Raw genomic sequence first — 21,377 nt, 5'->3', positions numbered from 1 at the left:
GGTACATTTTTCCCGCTCCAGGATGAATCGAATATCTTGATTTGTGTGCTTCATCAAGTATCAGGTTCCGTAGATCTCCATAATAAGGTACCCAAATTCTTCCGGCATAATATCGGAGTCCAGACTCCCTAACCTCGAATCGGGAGACCAGTATGTTCAAATGTTCGTGAGATATGTTCTCCTCCTTGAGAGCCTCAACTTGGGCTACTCTGATCTGGTTGTTGAGGTTCGAATGAATGGTGATGTTCAAAGCCCTAACACGAAGAGGTGTCGTCCTCTCCTTTCGGCTTAAAGCGTCAGCTACAACATTGGCCTTGCCAGGGTGATAACGGAGTTCACAATCGTAGTCGTTGAGCGTCTCGATCCATCGACGCTGTCTCATATTCAGTTGCTTCTGATCGAAGATGTGCTGGAGACTCTTATGATCGGTGAATATAGTGCTCTTAGTTCCATACAAATAATGTCTCCATAATTTGAGTGCAAAGACAACGGCTCCAAGTTCAAGATCATGTGTAGTGTAGTTCCGCTCGTGAATCTTCAATTGACGGGAGGCATAGGCAATAACCTTTGATCGTTGCATTAGTACACAACCAAAACCACTCTTCGAAGCATCGCAATAAACAACAAAGTCGTCACTGCCTTCAGGAAGTGATAGGATAGGTGCGGTGGTTAACTTTTTCTTCAAAGTTTAGAATGCTGATTCATGTGTGGGTTCCCAAATGAACTTCTTGCCCTTGTGAGTCAGCGCGGTCAAAGGACGCGCAATCAGAGAAAATCCTTCGATGAATCTTCGATAGTAACCGGCGAGACCTAGGAATTGGCGAATATGCGTCGGAGTAGTGGGGGTCTCCCACTTGCTGATGGCTTCAATCTTGGCGGGATCAACTTTGATACCCTGGTCGCTCACAACATGACCCAGAAACTGTACTTCCTTCAACCAAAATTCACACTTGGAGAATTTGGCATAAAGTTGTTCTTGTCTCAAGAGTTCAAGTACTAGTCGGAGGTGTTGCTCATGTTCTTCTTCGCTCTTAGAGTAGATGGGGATATCATCTATGAAGACGATAACAAACTTGTCCAAGTAAGGCTTGCAGACATGATTCATGAGGTCCATGAACACGGCAGGTGCATTTGTCAAACCGAATGGCATCACGAGAAACTCATAATGACCATAACGGGTTCTGAATGCAGTCTTCATCACGTCACTTTCCTTCACCCTTAACTGGTGATAGCCGGATCACAAATCGATCTTTGAATAAACGCTCGATCCTTGTAGTTGATCAAAAAGATCATCAATTCGCGGAAGAGGATACCGATTCTTGATTGTCAATTTGTTGAGCTCACGGTAGTCGATACACATACGAAAGGATCCATCCTTCTTCTTCACAAACAGAACAGGTGCGCCCCAAGGCGAGAAACTTGGTTAGATAAACCCTCGATCTAACAGCTCTTGTAGTTGACTCTGTAATTCTTGCATCTCGGAAGGTGCGAGTCTATAAGGCGCGCGAGCTACAGGTGCAGCTCCTGGCACTAAATCAATATGAAATTCTACGGCTCTCGGCGGTGGTAATCCGAGCAATTCCTTTGGGAAGACATCGGAAAATTCGTTCACAATTCGAACGTCATTCACGCTCTTCACCTCAGTTTCTACCGCTTTCACATGTGCTAGGACAGCAAAGCGTCCCTTCTTCATAATCTTTTGCGCTTTCACGCAACTAATGAGGTTCAACTTCGAGGTACATCTCTCTCCATAGATAACCAGTGGTTCGCCATCTCCTTGTGGTATGCGAAGTGCTTTATCTCCACAGATAACATCGGCCTTTATCTTGCTCAACCAATCCATACCGACGATCACGTCAAAACTTCCCAGTTTGATAGGTATCAAATCAATTTCGAAATCTGCACCAGCTATGTTGATAATAGCTCCACGACTAATATGGTCAACCTTTTCAAGTTTTCCATTGGCGACCTCGACAAGCATACTTTCTTTTAACGGGACTAATGACCAATTAATCTTATCGCAAAAATGTCTACATACATAACTTCTATCCGCACCAGTATCAAACAAGACAGAAGCTAAAAGATTGTTGATTTTGAATATACCTGTCACCAAGTAGGGGTTATCGCGTGCATCCCTTGCATTAACATTAAAAGCTCTAGCACGCGGTGGTCCGCCATCCTTTCGTTTGTTCGGGCACTCGTTTCTGAAATGGCCCGTCTGCCCGCATTCGTAATACTTTTTCGGCCCGTTGGTGTTCGGCCTCCCTGTCATCGTGGTAGTCTTGCAGTCTCTACCGATGTGCCCGCTCTTCTTGCACTTCTCACAAACAGCATTACAATACCCGGTGTGGTGCTTGTAGCACCTCTTGCATTGTGGTAGCGTGCCTTTGTAGTTCGGGTTGGAGTTGTTGTTGTTGGGGTTGGGGTTGTTGTTGTTTTGCCTGAACCCTTCATGTCGCTTCGCAGGGTTTTGATCATAGTTTCTACCCCTGTTGTTGTTATTGTTGTTGTGGTTGTTGTGGTTGTTATCCCATTTCCTCTTTTCGCTACTACCAGCTTCAAACTTAGCCTTCTCTGGCTCATCAATAAGGATCTGATTCATGAGGGTATGCGCCATGCGCATTGCTTCGGGAACATTCGGTGGTTTGGATGAGGTGACATTTCCTTTGATGGACTTAGGAAGTCCCGAGAAGTATTTCTCCATGCGCTTGAATTCGGGGGTGACCATGGTCGGACACATTAATGCTAACTCCAAAAACCTACGATTATAACTGTTAAGGTCGTTCCCTACGGCCTTCAACTGCATGAATTCAATTTCCATCTTCTGAATTTCGGTTCTTGGACAATACTCATCAATCATAGCCGCCTTGAATTCCTCCCATGGCGTAGCATACGCCTCATCGATACCTTTCGCTTGAGCTAACGTGTTCCACCACGTTAGCGCGCCGTCTGATAGCGTGCAAGATGCAAACTTGGTCTTATTGTCCTCCGAACAGTTGCTAACTCGGAACTCTGCGAGGATCTCAATACCACCAATGCGGGGCTGTGACCTCGAGGGTCCGGGAGCGGACACTGGGGCAGGTGCACTAGTACCATCTCCGGAAGTGGAAGCGCCGGGATCACTAGTGGGTGTCGGGGCCGGTGTATCGGCAGTAGCAGCAGCAGGTGTAGCAGTAGGTAGGGCGACGGGGTCTGAGTCTGTACTGCCCGAAATGCCAGCAGGTGGAACATCCGACATCTGAACAAGGAAAAATAAATTTTCCATGTCAGTATGTCATAAAGCAAGCAAATAATAGGCCAACAGTTTAAATCATGTATAACAATAAGTAGCATGGCAATATCAGTAATCGTACGAAACTAGCATGCAATCGAAAGCAAGTAATAGCATGCAGTAGTGAAATCACGTAGTAGCATACGGCATATAGCAGTAACAGTAAGCAGCAGCATGCAGTAAGTTCAGCGGAAACAAGTAAACTAGCAAGTTGTAGATTAGTCCTATTAGTGAATCCTACTCGGGTCAGTCTTAGACTCACTAATGCAACCTAATTCCCTACAACCAATGCTCTGATACCAAATGTGATGCCCCGTACAAAACCATCGTGTACGAATCATCAACAACAGGATCATTACAAGGTTAAGTACTATATGCTGTAATTAAAGAAGTTGCATTCACGATAAAAAAGGTGATGTCATAACCGACATCAAATGTTTTACATTTCAAAAGCATGCTTCACTAAGTAGAAGCAAATAAATAAGTGTACGTGACCCCAAAGGTCGTTACATAACATAGTTTCAAAAGTAAATAAGTTTGAATGCAAGATAAGTAGTCATGCGATAACAACTCTAAGCAGCGGGTTCTACAGCACGACTAGTACACAGCGGAAGCAACCTCAAGCACCTGAGAAATACATGCTTAAAAACGTCAACACAAAGGTTAGTGAGCTATAGTTTAAGTATAACAGTATGTAAGGTAGGCCACGAGATTTCAGTGCTACAAAGAGCGTTTCAAAACAGTATGATAAAGTATATGTTAACCGTGGGCACTTGGTAACTAAATTAACGTTTAAAATACCCCCTGAATGTACACTTGGCGAGTGCGTATATTTACGAAGTATTAAACACTCATTGACTGCTAGCGCGACTAGCCCGAGTGGGGATGTCAAACCCTATGGATCCATATCTAAGATTCGCGTTCACGGTTCAAAAACCAATGATTAAACGTTACCGAGCTAAAGGGAATGTTTATGCCGTTGTATAACCCACACATATATAAGTTTAAGTACTCGTGCCTAGTATGTAAAACATAAAATCCGCATGTATTCTCAGTTCCCAAAATAAGTTAAAGTAAAAAGAGAATGCTATAACTCACAATGATATGTAGCGGTAAAGTAGTAGTCGGGAAAGGTGTGCAAGTAAATGGTCCGAAGTCCTCAACCTAAGTCAAATAGTACTAAGTCAGTAAATCGTCTTAATAGGTTTAAAAGTATGTAATTAAGGTCTTAAGGGTCATCATCATTCATCATCAAACAAAAGGCGTAAAGTAAGTTTCGTTTATGAAAGTAGTTTTCAACAAAGTCTGACTTCAGTCAGTCGCCACGGCCTCTACCCTTACTGAATTAAGGTGATACCAGTGGCCACGGCTCCGTCTATGAGTCCCTTAAGTGTGGTAAAATTTACAGAAGCAAACTCGTCTTGGTTTGACCGTGGCGACGGTCTAAGTGCGAGTAGGTCAGAAATTTCTGCACAACGTTAAAGGACATAGTAACGATCGGAGGGCCATAAATCCTAAACCGTAACTCGGATTAAGACGAGTCCTATATGAAAAGTTATCTACTCGAAAAGTTCTATCTAAAAATCAAGGTTAGAACAGCCCAGGTCTACTGGTCTGTTCCAGAAGCATCAGGTCAGTAGGTTTTGGACAGAACAGTGAGTTTAAAAGGGTTCCGGTGGTCTTGGTGCTTGATGTTCATCATGGCTCTCATCCTTGATGCATATAGCTTCAAGTGTACAACTCATTGATGTATCTACATCATCTTAACTAAGTCTTGACCATCATAACCCATGTGCAAGTCTAAGACATGAAGCACAACTCACTTAAGAGTTGTATGAAGTTTGATGAACCAAAGTTGCATCAAAGTCTTAGATCTAACACATACATGGACTTTAAAGCTAATAACAAGTTACAAACTTGAAAGTAAACTAACTAATCAAGATCATAAGTAGTATAACATAGTTCTTAGTTTGATCTTGAAGATCCAAGACTCAAAAGTCTAGATCCAAAGTTACATTTAAAGAAAACTTGTTTGTGTGTTCTTGAACTTCCAAGGTTAACTTGATTTGTTCAAGAGATATGAGATCAAGACTAACTTGTAGTACTTGACCATATAAACTAACTACATGAAATTAAAGTGCAAGAAGAAGTAAACTTAAATAAACAAGAAAAGGTTCATGGTTGTTCATACTTTAAAGATTCAAACCAAAGTTTGATCTTTAGAAAGTAAACTTTAGAGTTTACTTCATGAACTTCAGGTAGGTCTTTCAACCATGAACTTTATAATCTTTTGAAACAAATAATGTAGAACATAAACTAGTAAGCTTAGTTCTTGTTTGTTCTTGAAAACACAAGATATTATGAAGGTTTCAAACTAGTAAGTTTGATTCTTGAAAGCTAGTAATTAAGTAACAAGAAACTACAAAGTAAGTAACAACAACATGATTTAATTAACTAGTAATCAAAGACAAGTAACATTTAAATAAAAGAATGATGATGATGAAGATGTAGAATTCAGTTTTTAGAAGTAAAAAGGAGAGAAAAGTTATCTTGCTACTTACTAGATTTGAGAGAAAAGCAAGAGAGAAAAGAGAGTAAACTTGGAAGTATTTTTGTGTGTGTGTTTGAGAATGAGATTTACAAGTAACAAGTAATGTAAAAAAAATGATTTGAATCCCATCCCACCCTTGGTAACCCACGGTTTTGCTGCAGAATAATGGGGGGAGGGATTAGTTTTGTGGTCACTTGCAAGTAAAGCTTCAAAAGTTGGATAATGAATGGTTATGCATGGGAATTATGAGTGAACTAGATTCCATGCAAGTTAACTAACTAGTTACAAGTTAAAGTGATACTTACACTTTGAAAGAGTGGGCTAACTAAGCCCACTTAAAGGTAGGGTGGGCTTACAAGTCTTAATTCATGAGTCCATTAACTAATCAAAGCCCAAGTTCAAATAAATCACAAGTTAAACCAATTAAAGCCCAAGTAACTAACTAATAGCCTTAGTTAATTAAAATGATTGATAAATTTAATCATGAATGTAAATAATATCTAAAAATATTATTCGTGAAAGTTTCGGGTGTCACAAAGACGTTTCGGGCTCTTAAAAGTCAAGTACGGGCAATCAAGGCAACATGTAAATGTAATAACATACATTCGTTTAATCACACGTATTAATAATAATAATTATTAATAAATAAATGTTGGAAATTCCAGGGTCGTTACAATGGGCCATCAGTTCTACGATATAAAATTGCTTGGTAGCAGCTTCTCTAGAAGAAACATAACTCGAACACAATGTGAGAAAATCCAACCAATATTACCATAATGTAACCATTCATGGCAAATATTTCTTTATTTGCGTTTTCTTAGATACCATTTGAGTAAAAATTATCAATATCAAATGATAGAGCAAAAAACTTATCCCATGAAAAAAATAATTTAGTTAAAAACCTTTCGATCGCAGCAGTAACAATCGCATACCACAATCTGAAAATAACAACAAAAGAAAATATACTAAACAATATAAAAAATTTAATATTACCTTTCAACAACAACTTAAGGATTTAAAGCAATTGCAGAAGTTAATCTATAGCATGTCCAAAAAAAATCCATATAGATGCTGACCTGGAACAGCTGATAGCGATTTAATTTTTGAGATAAAAAAACATAGGGTAAATGAACGCACGACGCAAATGATAGGATTATTAATTTAAATGAACTAACAATTTAAAAATAGGCCTCTTAATGATTATCCAACATTTATAATAAAATAACAAAATCCTCACTAACCGTGCTGGACAAAGATCCTCAATACCTTGAAATGGAACGCAAAGGTAATATATTCTGAAATTTAGCCTACGGTTGACAAACAATGTAACTCAGAGCCACAATATTAATCAATAGCAATTATTAATTTATTACACAGTTCAAAAATAACATAAATTCAATACTTTGACATCTGGTTGGAGCTCGAGTTCAATTCCATTTTGTCTAGACTCTTCAATCTGGATATCAACAAACAGATACATTTATAAACAGTGTCACAATCTCCACATTTGTAACTTATAAATACCTATGAAGTTACTTCCCAAATTTCAATCATCACATATTCTTCAAAGATGGGACTTTACAATTAACATCATGACATTCACAATCATACAATTCATGCCCACATAAAGCAATTCTATATATTTATATAAGTTAAAAAAACAAAATTGAATGAGATTACTTACTATTTTGTCATTATACATACGTCTAACATGTAAAGCTCCAAGCATGAGTATAGTTTCCACAGTTGCACCAAGAACCACAAAAGGATTACCTAAAACAATACACACACGGCATTAGTATATATGTAATATACACCTAGCAAACAGGAAGCAAAATTAGTTATACCTTTAGAGTTTCCGGAAACATTACCGGGGGATGATCGGAAGAAACGATATTTGATGCGTGATTTCTTTGAAGATCAAGACTGTGATTTTTGGGATTGATTTGTGAAGCTTGCGTCTGGAGAAGCAATTGATTGAAGCTAGGGTTTGCAATCTGTTTTGTTCTGTTCGTAGATATGTTTAGTATGTATGGTTCTTCCCGTGCTTTGTATTGCATCTAATTTGAGGGGCAATTAAGGGAGATTATTGTTAAGAAATTGATTTATTACCTAATTCTTTTAGTGAATGATTATTGATCGTTGAATTAAGGGGTATTGTAACGTAATTATCTAATCTAACGGTGATTAAGGGGGTTTTTCAATGATTTATTAGCTAATAATAACTCAAAGCTCCATCATCTGAATAATCGATAAAGATAATAATAAGCATTAATTAAATTACCTATAACTATATTTCTAAGTCAAGCATGAGTTTTTTTCAATATTAAAAGTTCAACTGATTTTTCGATATTAGCAACACATGTGATCATAATATGTACTTACAACAACAAATATAACTAAAATGATGAATGCAACAAAGTGGAGTAAACTGTGAACCTGAAATTTCTTTCAAAAATCCATTTGTGTATGATTCCTTAAAGCGAATTGGTTCAATTGGCAATGAGTATAACGCCCTTGCAACCACGAGACACCATTAAAACTGCTTTTTCCCTAATTGAGTATACGTTGTCGTAATATATTTTCAAGCATAATACAAGTAGCTACACAAAACATAATCAGTTTTAAGTGTTGCAGCTACCACCAAATTCGTCATTCGGTAAGATACATACTTGTCCATTGCATGTTTCTTCTGAAACTTCTACACGATTCGATGAGTAATGTCACCCTTATAAATAAAAATATAATAAAAAAAAATTAAAAATAGACACTAAGCAGCTGAACGTTTTAACCCTCTTCAATTAGTATATTAGTTTTCTCACTAAATGCATTGTAGCCAAGTTATAAAGAGAACCTAGAAAGTACTTTTTATGTTCGTTTGAATATTAAAAAAATGAATAAATCAAATAAGTAGTGCCATAGAAGAACACCATATGTAGCAAACATTGCAACTATTAAATAGTTACTTCTACCTACTACAATTGATAATATATCACCCATATTGCATCTGCATATAAATATAAGCAAATAGAATTTGAAGAAGGAGCAAAGCAACAAATCATACATGTAAAATATGAGCGATTGAAAATTCTAACCTGCTTATCCATAGAAGGGCAAACCGACCGGAGCTTATCAATGATTGACAGAGACGGCGATGAACTATCGGTAATCGATTCAATCCACTAATCGTTGATTAAAAAACGTAGTATTATATGTACAGATGATGATCTTGAACCGATTGTATTAGAGAGTATTAGATAATTGTAGATGATTTAGGAGAAGAAGTTAGGGTTTTCTTTTTTCTGAGTGTCGTGAATGATGCAACCTTCGTAACCCCTTATTTGTTAAATTATACCCGTGTTTTTTCTTCTTCTTGATTTAGGGTATTTTAGGTACACTATAAAGTTTTTTTATTTATTTATTAGCTAATAATAAAAGATGATGAATATGGACCATTAGATTAAGGGGTAGGTTAATGTCATTTGTTGATTTAAGGGTTTTAAAGTTAGTTTTGAAAATATTTATTAGCTAATAAAAACTCTCTTTTAATGTATAGTAGGATATGTTGTAATATATAGAGAAGATAAATAAATGTGCATGTCGTCTTTGGGCAAAACTAGGTGGAATTTATGGTTTTTTTTTTTTGGGCAAAAATAACGATAATATTAAAACGACTCTTTTCATCAGAAGATGAAAAGAACGAACAAAAGTTACAATCGAAACCAAAAACCACTACAAGGCTCGGAAGCAACAAACGAACACTAATCACTAAACAATGAGCAAAACCTAACTTAATCCGAGCCTTAAGCATCCTAAACAAAGCAACAATACCGGAACATAAACAAGAAAAAGCGCCACTACACAGACCAATACGACACCAACACGAAATAAAACTCTAAAAAACAAACCAAAAACACCCAAACAAACTACCTAGCGACCGATTTACCTTTCTGAGTCTTAATGATTGGGTTGACAACCGAGTCTTATAGTTGGTAGGGCTGTCTCAACAATTATAAAATGTGCCCTTATACATCTTAAATTTTTAATACATCTAACAAAATAATACTAAAATATATTAATACAAATAAAAAGTTCACAAGACAGTCGTTTCTAAGTGTTTTATTCTCAAATATTTTTTTATCAAACTATAATTAAACTATTACTTATATAGAAATACAACCATTCAGGCTTGCCTGAGTGGCCACCGAGCTGCCCAATGAATCACACCACCCGGGTTCAATTCCTGGCTATGCCAAATTGTTCAAAAAGGGAGGGTGACTAGAGGGTGCGCATAATGCGCAATTCACCCGGTACCAGGTCTCGCGCTCGAGGGGCTTGATTACCCGAGGTTTTACCTTATATGGGGGAGCCAATGTGCTCGTTCATAGGAGGGTTTCCTCGCTTAACAAAAAAAAAAAAAAATACTCTCCTAACATTATTAGAAGCAAAATCATTGATCAACTCCGTGTGTCTGTATATATATACATGTATATTCAAATTTGTGCGTCCTTCTAAATTTGTGGGCTTTGAGTGGTCATCCATCTCGTCCATGTTCGAAAACGTCTATTATAGTTAGAGTTTATTTTTAAAGTTGGAGCTAGGTAGTTTGTATGAAAATTGGCTATAAAATAACAACAAAATATATGTTATATATAAGGTATTAAATAATTATAATTATATTAAGGGTGGTATTGAATTTAATGTTTAATAAGGTAAAAACTTATTTGAAAGCTAATTGTGAAGAGCATATTGTTTAACAACTTAGCATTTTTATAAGTATTGTTACTATTTTTCTAACAATGTGTGATCGGTGGTTTTCAAAATATATATGTATAGTTAATAGTTAATAGTTAACTTCTTCATTTTCCTTATTATTATATTCATAATAATAATAACATTTGTATATTTTTATCAGTACCAAATTTATTAAACATATTAATGAAGAAACAAATCATCAATCAACTCAATTCATTCAATGTATTAATTAAAATAGAAAGTTTACGGTTAATATGGAGTACATTTCAGGCTTTCACACTATTTAACACGTTTTTAAGTCTTATTAGTTATTACCGTGTCTTATATTCAAACTTTTAATTTTATATTGTAATAAAAATTCAATAAACAGCGAAGACCCCGCTGTCCATATTAAAGATACAGACCACACAATAATTTCATACAAAAGACCAAAAGTGTCAAATTTGTCTGCCCAAAACACAAGAAAAAAACTAAAACAAACATTCAAATCAAAAACAACAAAAAAAACCCCAAAATCTTCTCCGATCTTATTCAACCTCAATCTTCAATCTCCATCTCTTCAATTAAACCATCCCCACCTTTATTAATACGATCTCAGACATCGTTAAATTCGATGTCCGAGATCGCATCTTCTAGCATGGCGGTTTCGCCATCTAATTCATTATTCAACAAATATGAAGTCGGAAAACTTTTAGGCTGTGGCGCATTCGCTAAAGTTTACCACGCTCGCGACATCCAAACCGGCCAAAGCGTCGCTATCAAAGTCATCAACAAACATAAAATATCGCATAACGCACATCTTGTTTCAAATGTGAAACGAGAAATTGACATTATGCGACAATTACACCATCCGTATATCGTTAAATTATACGAAGTTTTAGCTACGAAGACGAAAATATATTTCGTTTTGGAGTTTGTTAAAGGTGGTGAGTTATTTGCCAAAGTTTCAAAAGGTAAATTATCAGAAACAACGAGTCGAAAATATTTTCAACAATTGATATCGGCGATAAGTTATTGCCATTCGCGCGGTGTTTATCATCGAGATTTAAAACCGGAGAATTTGTTGATTGATGAAAATGGTGATTTGAAAGTTTCGGATTTTGGATTGAGCGCGGTGACAGGTCAGATTCGGGTAGATGGATTGTTGCACACGTTATGTGGGACCCCTGCTTACGTGGCACCGGAGATATTGACGAAACGAGGTTATGATGGTGCGAAAGCGGATATTTGGTCTTGTGGGATTATATTATTTGTTATGAATGCTGCTTTTTTGCCGTTTAATGATTCGAATTTAATGATGATGTATAAGAAGATTTATAAGGGCGAATATAAGTGTCCTAAGTGGATGTCGGGTGAGTTGAAGAGATTGTTGTCTCGTCTTCTGGATACGAATCCAGAGACCAGGATTACGTCGAATGAAATTTTTAATGATCCGTGGTTTAGAAAAGGTTATAAGGAAATAACGTTAGAAGAAGAAGTGTTTGATAGTACGGCGAAACGTGAATGCAAGTCAACAACGTTGAATGCGTTTGATATAATTTCGTTTTCGTCCGGTTTGAACTTGTCACCTTTGTTCGATGGTAGTTCGTCGGGAATAGGGGAGCGGTTGGTGGTGAAGAAGTCGCCGGAGAATGTGATCGAGATAGTTGAGGAGATAGCGAAGGTAGCGAATGTTAGGGTTATGAAAAGGAAGGAATTTGGTGTGGATTTGGTAGGAGGGCAAAATGGTAAATGTGTCATTGGAATTGAGGTTTTCCGGTTGACGGATAATTTAGTGGTGGTGGAGGTTCAAAGCAGCGGTGGAGGTAAAGAATTCTATGACGAGTTGTGGAATAATAAAATTAGATCGGAGTTGAATGAACGACGAGACACGGACACAACGGAGAGTTAGTGTACTCGCCATGAGGCAAGGATCTGTTTTATGTAGTTAAATCGTATTGTGGTTTTGATTACCTTGTTTTTTCAGAGAGTTGTGAAAATTGAGTGAAAAAACAGAGTGGGTAAAGTATGGTTTTGTACATAACATGTAACTTGCCCCATAAATCATTGGGGTAAATTTAAGTTTTGGTTTTGTGTTGTAAAATAATGACAAGTTTGATTTTATTTATGTTGTTTGATTGAGATGATATAAACATGTTACATTTCTTTGTTGTGTCATGAAAATCTGTTTGTGCTTCACTTGACTGATTTGTACTCCGTATATTTGTATTACTCAGCCATCAGTTCTATTTCTATTTCTAATACTTCTAAGTAGCGTAAGTTTGCCCCAATTTAACTGTCTTTTACGCTCGGGTTACACTGTAGAAACAGAATGATGACAACCCGACCCGCATTTTTTACCATTTTCACGCAGTAGCATTTTCCACATATGAATTCACTCATAAAAATTAGGGTTTTACAGCTCTACAGGTCATCTTTGACTGGGCATCAATTTATCAAAAAATGGTTTCATTCACATGTGGATGGGTACATATATATAACTATATAAACTAAGGCTATTTGTTAATTTTGACAATAAATAGATATTAAAATCTTAATGGTTAAGGTTCAAGAAGACTGTATTGACCAGTCAAATGTTGACAAGTGGTAGTCTTTTATGGTTTTGATTAGGTTATGTTAGCAATCCAACATTTTAGACAAGTACATGGCACCTTCAACAGACACATGAATAAGCAATGGAAGACAATGACATCAACCCACCCTTTTTGCTTTTTTTTTAGAGAGCAAATCAAATAGATTTCGTAGTCGTGTACAGGAAAACGAATACCATTTTTCTTTTGTTTAGACTAAACGGCCAAGACGAAATTTTTTTTTTTTTTTAAATTATCTATACAGCCTAATCGATTGAGTTATCTTCTGACAGTTTTGTTCCATGACTACTCAAATTTACAGTTATTGAGGTCTGAACCTAAGATTTTTTGTAATGTAGGGATATCATAACTCCAATCACTCGGTTATCTTTCGATTCACTTTATATTTAAGATCAAAGAAGACATCAATCAGGGGCGAAAAAATGAAGGGACAAGGGGTGCACTCGCCTCCCGTAGATTTTTAATTTTTAGTGCAGAAATTCTGAATTTTTCGACTTCGCCCCCATTTTATTTTTTTACCCAAAAGTCTCCATTCTTCAGCCGTAGAGAGACTTTTGAATTGCGAGGTACCATTACGAGCTCAATATATACGAGTGTTATTCCGTGAAATAACTTGAATTTCAAATCATTCACTTGCTTTAATATGTTGCCCCAGCCTCCATATTGTCCAATAGTCTTCATATTTTGCCCAAAAACCTTTAATATTTTGTCCTAAAACCTTCATATTTTGTAAAAAAAAAAAAAACAAAAAAAAAATTGCTACGCTTTTAAAAAAATTTCGCCTTCGTATATAATATAAATATAGTTGTACCTTAATGATTAGTCATGTGACATTTAAATCTGCTACGTTTATATAAGTGTGCTCCCAACCGTTCAACCCTTCCCTATGCCTAGACATGCAGCCACAAGGACGCCAATGGCAGTAGCGTCTCCAGCTGTCGCCCAAGTGGCCGCCCAACTTCCTCGCCCTTTCTCTTGTCTTCCTGTGAAATAGTTGTGGACGGGAGAGAGTGTAAAGTGGAGTAGTACCTTTTGCTTTTAAACTTGTACATTTAATTAATTAATTAATATAGTGGATCCCAATTAATTTGAGAAAGTATGTCACCGTTGGCAGTGTTTAGTCATGAGAAAGAAGTGCTGATGTAGCGCTAGTGTGACAGCTAGTACTGGGAAGGGAGTATGTCACTATTGAGACCTCTGTAATCATTTACTTGTTTCTTTGTCTAATTTTTTTAAAGAACAAGAACAATTTTTATACACGAGAAATCATAGTCAAGATGAAATGAATCTGATAAGACTTAAGTTTACGATATAAACATATTATCTATAGATTCAAATAGAAAACAAAATAACACGAAAAAAAGACACTATTTATTTGAAACTTTTTTGCATTTTTTTCACCTTTCCCCCCAGGTTTTGCATTATGTTAAATTTCACCCCCCTTTTGACTAACTTTTTAATTTTGGCCAACCCCCTAATTTAAGAGATATATATTAAACAAACTATAAATTTATCAAAATGAATATGTAGATCAGTTGGTAAGGATGTTTGTTGAAATCTTAAGAGACGCAGGATCGAACCTTGAAGTTGCTTTTTTTTTTCTTTTTCAGGCTAGCGATTTTGGGCCCAGCGAAGCGAGCCGACCCGAATACTTGTTTTCTTAGTTTGGAACAACAATACATATACAAACTCTCTTTATTGTAGGATGACACTCGCAGGCGACAGACATGAATCTTAAGTACTCGTGATGCACCCCCAAGATTTTTTCTTAACTCGCGGGTACTCGTTTACCTGCCACGAGTAATTTTTCTGTACGTACTCGCGAATAAATATGAAAATACATTAAAAATTTAATTTATATAATATATAATTAAGTATATTTATGCGGGTAAACAGGTATACACGCGGGTAGCTTAAACGGGGCGTCGCAGATTGATGAGTCGGTTTTTACCTACAACGGGTATGAAATACCGACCTGCCAAAGGGTATAAAATTTTACCCGACCCATTCCCACCGGTAGATTTTTTGCATAAATATCCATCTATCACGAACACGGATATTCGCAAGTCACGAGTTTTTTTCTCCATTGCCATCCCTACTTTTAGGGGTGGTCAGTATTTTGTTTGAAACCGTGGAACCCGAAAATCAAACCGGAAAAAATCAAACCGAATTTGAAAAACGGTTTTCGGATCGCGTCAAACCGAAACCGAATTTGAATTCGATTTTCGGTTTTGAAAATTCTGAATTCGGTTTAACCGAAAACCGAATTCAAAACCGAATTCAAAATTTTTATATATTTAATTTGTATATTTATGTTTTAGTGTCATTATAATTTGGGATCCAATCAATAAAATATATTGTCACCCATATGAAGATTTGGTAGCCCACATTATAATTATGTTACTTAAATTATTATGTTCTTCTTCTTAATAATAGAAGCAGTAAACGTCATAATTAAGCTATAAATATTAATAAATAATCGAATTCTTGATAATTTAATAATAAGTCATTGTTTTAGGATATAAATAACTAAGACATCAGTAACGCCACAATTAAACTACCAACGTTCTCAGTTTTTTCATAATATCCGGTTTTAACCGAAAACCGAACCGAATCCGAATTTGAATTCGGTTTTCGGTTTGGTTCGGTTTTCGGTTTTGCCTAAAAAAATTTCAAAACCGAATACACCGAACCGAACAAATCGAAAACCGAACCGGTGAACACCGCTACCTACTTTATTGTTCTGGAAAATTAGAAAAAAAAAAGTAAAAAATGTGAAAATTATAAATTAGAAATAACCCAAGTAGATAGCTCAAATAGACTTCTAGGTTTAAGTTCGTACCAGGCCCAAAATAAAAAAAGGTTTAAGTCCGTACCAGGCCCAAAATAGGTCACGCAAAAAGAAAAAAGAAAAAAAAAAAAAAACAGGGCACACACACAGAAGAACATTGTATTCATATCTGCTGTGAAGAAACCAAATTACTGAACCTATGTTACCTCAAATTACAAGAAAGATTCAAACTTTAATACACTAAAGTTGTAGGTTTGTCATTTTTCTTCGTTAATTTTCATACTTAGTGATTTCAGCACATCGAGTTCCATTAATTGTTATATTTTGATTATTATTATTTTTTTGTGGAAAGTGAAGAATGAATCAAGAAAGTAGCTCAAAGTTTAGTAATCTTAAGAAAAAAGCAAACTTTTCATTAAAAAGATCTTCTCCTTCTAGAGTGAAATTAGAAACAGTAGGGTTTAAGAAAAAAGGGTTTAGGGGAAAACTGAGCAGAGGTGAAATTACAACAGTTAGAAGAAAAAAGAATAGTACCTCCAATATTGATGATGAATTGTATGAAAAAAGAAATAATTATAATGCGGGTTTTCGTGTAAGTAAAAGAGTTGAGGGTGATGATAGGGGAAGGGGATTAAAGTCGAATTATAGAGATCGAAAAGTAGGGAATAAAAGTAGTGATTTTGATAGAAAGAGTAGGGATAATAATGGGGAAATTAGGTTTCGTAAAGATGGTGGGAAAGGTTTATTTAGAGGAAAAAGGGATGATGGTAGAGACGAGTTTGTTGAAGGAAAACAAAATGTAAGAAACGGGTCTCGTGTTTATGAGAAACGAAGTTCGGATTCACATTCTAAATATCGGATGTTTGATAAACGAAAGAGTGGTGATGATGGTGGTGGGAGTAGAATGTTTATTAAACGGGAATCGATGAATGTAGGAGGTGATAGAAGAAAGAGTATTGAAAATGGTGAGATTAGAATGTTTGATAAACGCGAATCGAGGGATGAAAATAGGAGTGGGTTGTTAAGGAAGAATGGAAATGGGAAATTTGAGAACGGTAAACACGAACATAATCTTGTAGAGGATCGTGAATTTGGGAAGAAGAAATTTCTAAAGAAGAAGAATTTTGATGATGATTCAATGGCATCTTTTGATCGACCAAAGAGGAAGATGCGGTTGATCAGGATAGGATATCAAAATGATACTGCAAACAAGCGGTTCGATGATAGCCTGCCCAAAATTGGTTAGTTTTTAGATTTTTTTGTATCTTTATTCAGTCTGTTTTCTATAATGTATGATTGTCAAGCTTAACATCAAGTTTGTATGAGTACTTAACCTGTCGATTTTCACTTATATATATTTTTGTGTCTATAAGATTGAGTGAAGTTCTTTGGTAAAAAACAAATATTTGTTTCTTAGTTTCAGATAATACCATCGAGAAAAAGGAAGGTTCGGATACAGAAGAAAAGGCGGAGATGTCTCAAAATGCCCAGTTTCGAGCCATACAACCAAGCCCCTCTATAATATCATTTGTGAATGAAAATGTAATTTTTCTTTGTTAATTGTTCGCAGAGGTGATAAAATGGGCGGGTCAGGAAACGGGTAAGTATGGGTTTGGGCCGTAGGGTCGCTTTTAGTATAGGACGAACCAGGGCGTTGGATTCACCCACTGAGACGTTTTGTCCTCTCTTTAACATCTTAACATTATAACTAACTTATGCGCTAATTATGATACAAAAGAATATTGCTTCAGTAATAGTCGTCTAAAGTGTTAAACCTTTGAACAAAACGATTTAGAAGTTGTATGCATTTGAATATAGACGTGGGAAAATTTCAACCCATCATGACTCGTCTTACTATTGGTTAATTCTTTTGACCCTTATCAATAAACGGTTTGAAGTCGCCACCTCTAGATGTTTGTTATTTTCAACATGGATACATATTGCTCTCGTAACGTACTTACGTCTTTGTATTATACTTTGATATTTATCTTTGGCAGTTATTGGGACGTAGACGTGAAATTGAGTTCAGAAAGGCAGGATACAATATTGAACTTCCGTCTCCTTTAGATAATATTCCATTCTCGACAAGCTCAGAAAGAGAACGTATTGAAGAATCAGTAAGCTTGTATTTGTTTATTTGATTTAAAATAATTGCATACATAAGTTTTATAAGCGATTTTCAATATAATAACTTTTTGTGTGGTTACTAACTTATACAAAAATCGTGTTGTGTTTGCAATCCTTAAGTATCTGATTGTTGTCTGGATATTTTGAAGGTTTTCAGGAATAAACTTGATTTCTTTGCTGCTGCAAAAGTGTCTTCATCTTTCCCACCTCCTGATCTTCCGGAAATTGCATTTGCAGGTAAAACAAGTTTTTTTCAGCGAAAATAACTAAACTCAAATATAAAGAGGTCGTTTTCCAAAGGAAAACGCCCTCAACAGAGATTACAAAAGAATGGGGTAAACGAGAAGCTCGCACCTAGAAAGCATCCATCTAAACAAAATCTATCTATAAACGAGCATCTCCTAACAACCCGAGAACCTTACAACAAACTAACCAATACTGAACCAAACTAAACGAACAAAGTGAATTGAACGTACGAAGAAAAAAAAAAAAGAAGAACGACACAATTTATAATTTTTTTTGCCATGTATTCATCCACAACAAGAAATAGGAAATTTGACTTGACTAATTTTGAGAATTTTCTAATGTTTTATGCGGATCTGTGTCAGTGTGTAAGAAATATGAATGCTATTTAGATACTCTCTCAATTAAATGAACCAATTTACATTTTGATACTTCCATCGAAATCGTAATATTTTATTTCTAAAATGATAACACATTAGCAAAATGATCAAGTTGGGTAACGGGCTAGATGGGTAGTTTTTGTTTTGGATTTGATGAAACTTGAAACGAACTGGGTTAGAATACTTTTTGTTCAAGTTCCGACCAAAGTTTATTAATTATTTATATCTGACTAGTGTTCTAAAGATGGTTATAATTGTTTTATAAACTAATTTATGATTTTTTATCCATTGTAAATTCTTCTTCCAATTGATTTGACATGGTTAGAGATGAAACTTAACCCAAAATTACGACCAATTAAATCGCGTAGATTAAATTTTTGATATCTTAATAGGTAGGTCAAATGTGGGGAAATCATCTTTACTAAACTCACTTACAAGACAATGGGGCGTTGTACGGACTTCAGACAAGCCCGGTCTCACTCAGGTAGGTGCCACATTGTTGTTCTTTCACAAGATATTGCAATCGAAAATTTAAGTACCGTTTGCCTGATGATCTTAAGATTTTGTTTTGTTCAGACTATAAATTTTTTCAACCTTGGATCAAAGCTGTGTTTAATCGATTTACCGGGCTATGGTTTTGCTTATGCCAAAGAAGAAGTCAAGGAATCTTGGGAAGAACTTGTAAGTGGATAAGCAACGTTTGAATTTAGATTCATTCTTTTAATTGATCATATAAGCAGCGTGCTTTTCGTGTGTGTTTTTTGTGTGTGTGTGTGTGTGAAATTGGTTACCAGAAATGAGTTGTATGATATAGTGTTCATTTGAAACTATAGTCTGGTAAGTAGAAACATAATCAGTTTATCTAAACGCTAGCAGATAATTATTTCTATTATATGTCTTAAATCTTTTAATAAGATGTTTCGGATATGTGTATTATTATAATATATTTGTCATATTTCTGGAAAAAGTCGTTAGTCTTCTCGACGCATCTTGTAATTTTGTAGGTGAAAGATTACGTATCCACTCGTGAAGGCCTAAAACGCGTGTGTCTTTTAATCGACACAAAATGGGGTATGAAACCAAGGGATCATGAACTTGTTGATTTAATGGAAAGGTTAGTCCTCTGCATATGCAAGTAAATTTTGTCAAATTCATTAAACGTGTATATATATTAATATATTTGTAGACATTTAAAAGATATGGACTCTTTAGACACATAACTTATCCTGCCTATATTTCTATATCAAGATATGAAAAATACAAAATAACACTTCAAACTGCTTCATTTTGCATTGCCGTAATATCCTCAAATTTGTAATCCTATATTTTTATACGTGGAGGGTCACAAGTTTATAATGTTTGTTATTGTTTTGAATGGCAGGTCGAAAACCAAATACCAGATAGTATTGACTAAAACAGATTTAGATTTCCCTGTTAATGTAGCCAGGCGTGCTATGCAAATTGAGGAGGTACGTATTACATTTATTTATCTTTATCTATCAAATATTTCTCTTTTTGAGTATGTTGTTGAGCTAACACATGTGATTTGACCATACGATTATATTATACAGCATCTTAAAACGAAGAAATCTGCTGTTCAACCCTTGGTAAGTTGTTTAGTCTCATTACGGTCAGTGTTGTCAATTTCGAACTTCGTATGGATCAATTTGGTGTATTGTTTGTTACCTCTATTGGGTCAAATACAAAAAACCCTCCATTAACCATTTTTATTCAAAAAATTAGTTTTAGATTGTTGTTAAAAGAGAACTTCGTTTGCAATCATATATGACAAAATATTTTCTATATAAAATTTTTGTTCGAAAAAAAAACAGCAATTACCTGTTTCAACTTACACCCGAAAATGACCAGCCTGGCTCTCATCTAATCTGCCCATTTTGTCACTTCTACCTTCAAAAGTCAGATTCACATATCTTTTTTTTAAATTTTGTTCTATTTCATTTGCGTAGTTTTCTTACGTTATCTGACACTTGATACTCAAATATATATATTTTTTTTGTTTGGGGGTGTTGCAATTTGTCAAATAATTTAAGCTGTTTTTGCTGTTGATGGTTTTCAGATGATGGTTAGTTCAAAAACTGGAGCTGGGATTAGAAGTTTAAGAACAGTGCTCTCCAACATATCTCGATTTGCAAAACTCTAGATATTTATCTATCAGATGCATTTGTTTAAACCACACTGATTCAGTATGTTCAATAGTATTGACTTTTAAGGTCAAAATCGTTAAATTTAATAAAATTATTTGGTAGTTGCATCATAGGTCATATACAATATTAATGGGTGCTTCCTGAATTTTGGAATCCAAATGTGCATTGTTGTAAAATTCAGATTTTTATCGGTGATTACTTGGTTTGAAGATGTCCATCGGATTAATCAAAGTTAGTCAATAATTGGTCAAACCTCGGGTTTAATCAGTAAACATCCGAGTAATTGGTGACCATAAATCGGAGATTAATTTGGAATTAATCAGTCAAAGTAGGGACTAATTTCAAAATCAGTCAATGTTAGATCGGTCAAGCTAAGTCAACACCTGACTATCCCCAATTTTCCGATGCCCCCTCCAAGGGTGTGATCTTTTACTCCCCGATTACCATGATTTGCATGATGTGTTCTCTTCAAACTCAAAGGGATCTTTGAAGTTTTAATGGGT

At 35.6% G+C, this 21,377-nt stretch overlaps 2 protein-coding genes and 1 long non-coding RNA gene across 9 annotated transcripts; 2 read left to right on the top strand and 1 right to left on the bottom strand.

Moving 5' to 3' along the window:
• Window positions 1-6,920: 6,920 nt before the first annotated feature.
• Window positions 6,921-9,145, bottom strand: LOC139904415 (uncharacterized). 4 transcript variants are annotated; one of them, XR_011778785.1, is made up of 6 exons: window positions 8,918-9,145; window positions 8,262-8,523; window positions 7,670-7,882; window positions 7,507-7,595; window positions 7,225-7,278; window positions 6,921-7,129 (listed from the first exon to the last, which is right to left on the bottom strand). It is a non-coding gene; the product is annotated as an uncharacterized lncRNA (long non-coding RNA). The 4 variants fall into 4 exon arrangements; XR_011778784.1 differs by having other exon boundaries at window positions 6,921-7,278; window positions 8,262-8,550; XR_011778783.1 differs by having other exon boundaries at window positions 6,921-7,278.
• Window positions 9,146-11,005: 1,860 nt separating this feature from the next.
• LOC139904414 (CBL-interacting serine/threonine-protein kinase 11-like) lies at window positions 11,006-12,705 on the top strand. Its single transcript, XM_071886353.1, has one exon. The coding sequence runs from the start codon at window positions 11,191-11,193 to the stop codon at window positions 12,466-12,468; it is 1,278 nt and encodes a 425-aa protein (XP_071742454.1). The 5' UTR covers window positions 11,006-11,190; the 3' UTR covers window positions 12,469-12,705.
• A 3,399-nt stretch (window positions 12,706-16,104) lies between these two features.
• On the top strand, window positions 16,105-21,004 carry LOC139904413 (uncharacterized). Of its 4 annotated transcripts, XM_071886352.1 has the most exons (10): window positions 16,113-17,200; window positions 17,377-17,501; window positions 17,957-18,076; window positions 18,236-18,323; window positions 19,102-19,193; window positions 19,286-19,390; window positions 19,714-19,823; window positions 20,091-20,178; window positions 20,281-20,316; window positions 20,787-21,004. In XM_071886352.1, the coding sequence occupies exons 1-10, from the start codon at window positions 16,318-16,320 to the stop codon at window positions 20,868-20,870; spliced, it is 1,731 nt and encodes a 576-aa protein (XP_071742453.1). In that variant the 5' UTR covers window positions 16,113-16,317; the 3' UTR covers window positions 20,871-21,004. The 4 variants fall into 4 exon arrangements, with proteins under 4 accessions (XP_071742449.1, XP_071742451.1, XP_071742453.1 ...); XM_071886348.1 differs by lacking the exon at window positions 20,787-21,004 and having other exon boundaries at window positions 16,105-16,211; window positions 16,312-17,200; window positions 20,091-20,281; XM_071886350.1 differs by lacking the exon at window positions 20,787-21,004 and having other exon boundaries at window positions 16,108-16,211; window positions 16,317-17,200; window positions 20,091-20,281.
• The last annotated feature ends 373 nt before the right edge of the window (window positions 21,005-21,377 follow it).

The sequence above is a fragment of the Rutidosis leptorrhynchoides genome, chromosome 4 (assembly GCF_046630445.1).
Source record: "Rutidosis leptorrhynchoides isolate AG116_Rl617_1_P2 chromosome 4, CSIRO_AGI_Rlap_v1, whole genome shotgun sequence".
NCBI classification, from domain to species: Eukaryota; Viridiplantae; Streptophyta; class Magnoliopsida; order Asterales; family Asteraceae; genus Rutidosis; species Rutidosis leptorrhynchoides.
This window is presented reverse-complemented; position numbering and strand designations above follow the sequence as displayed.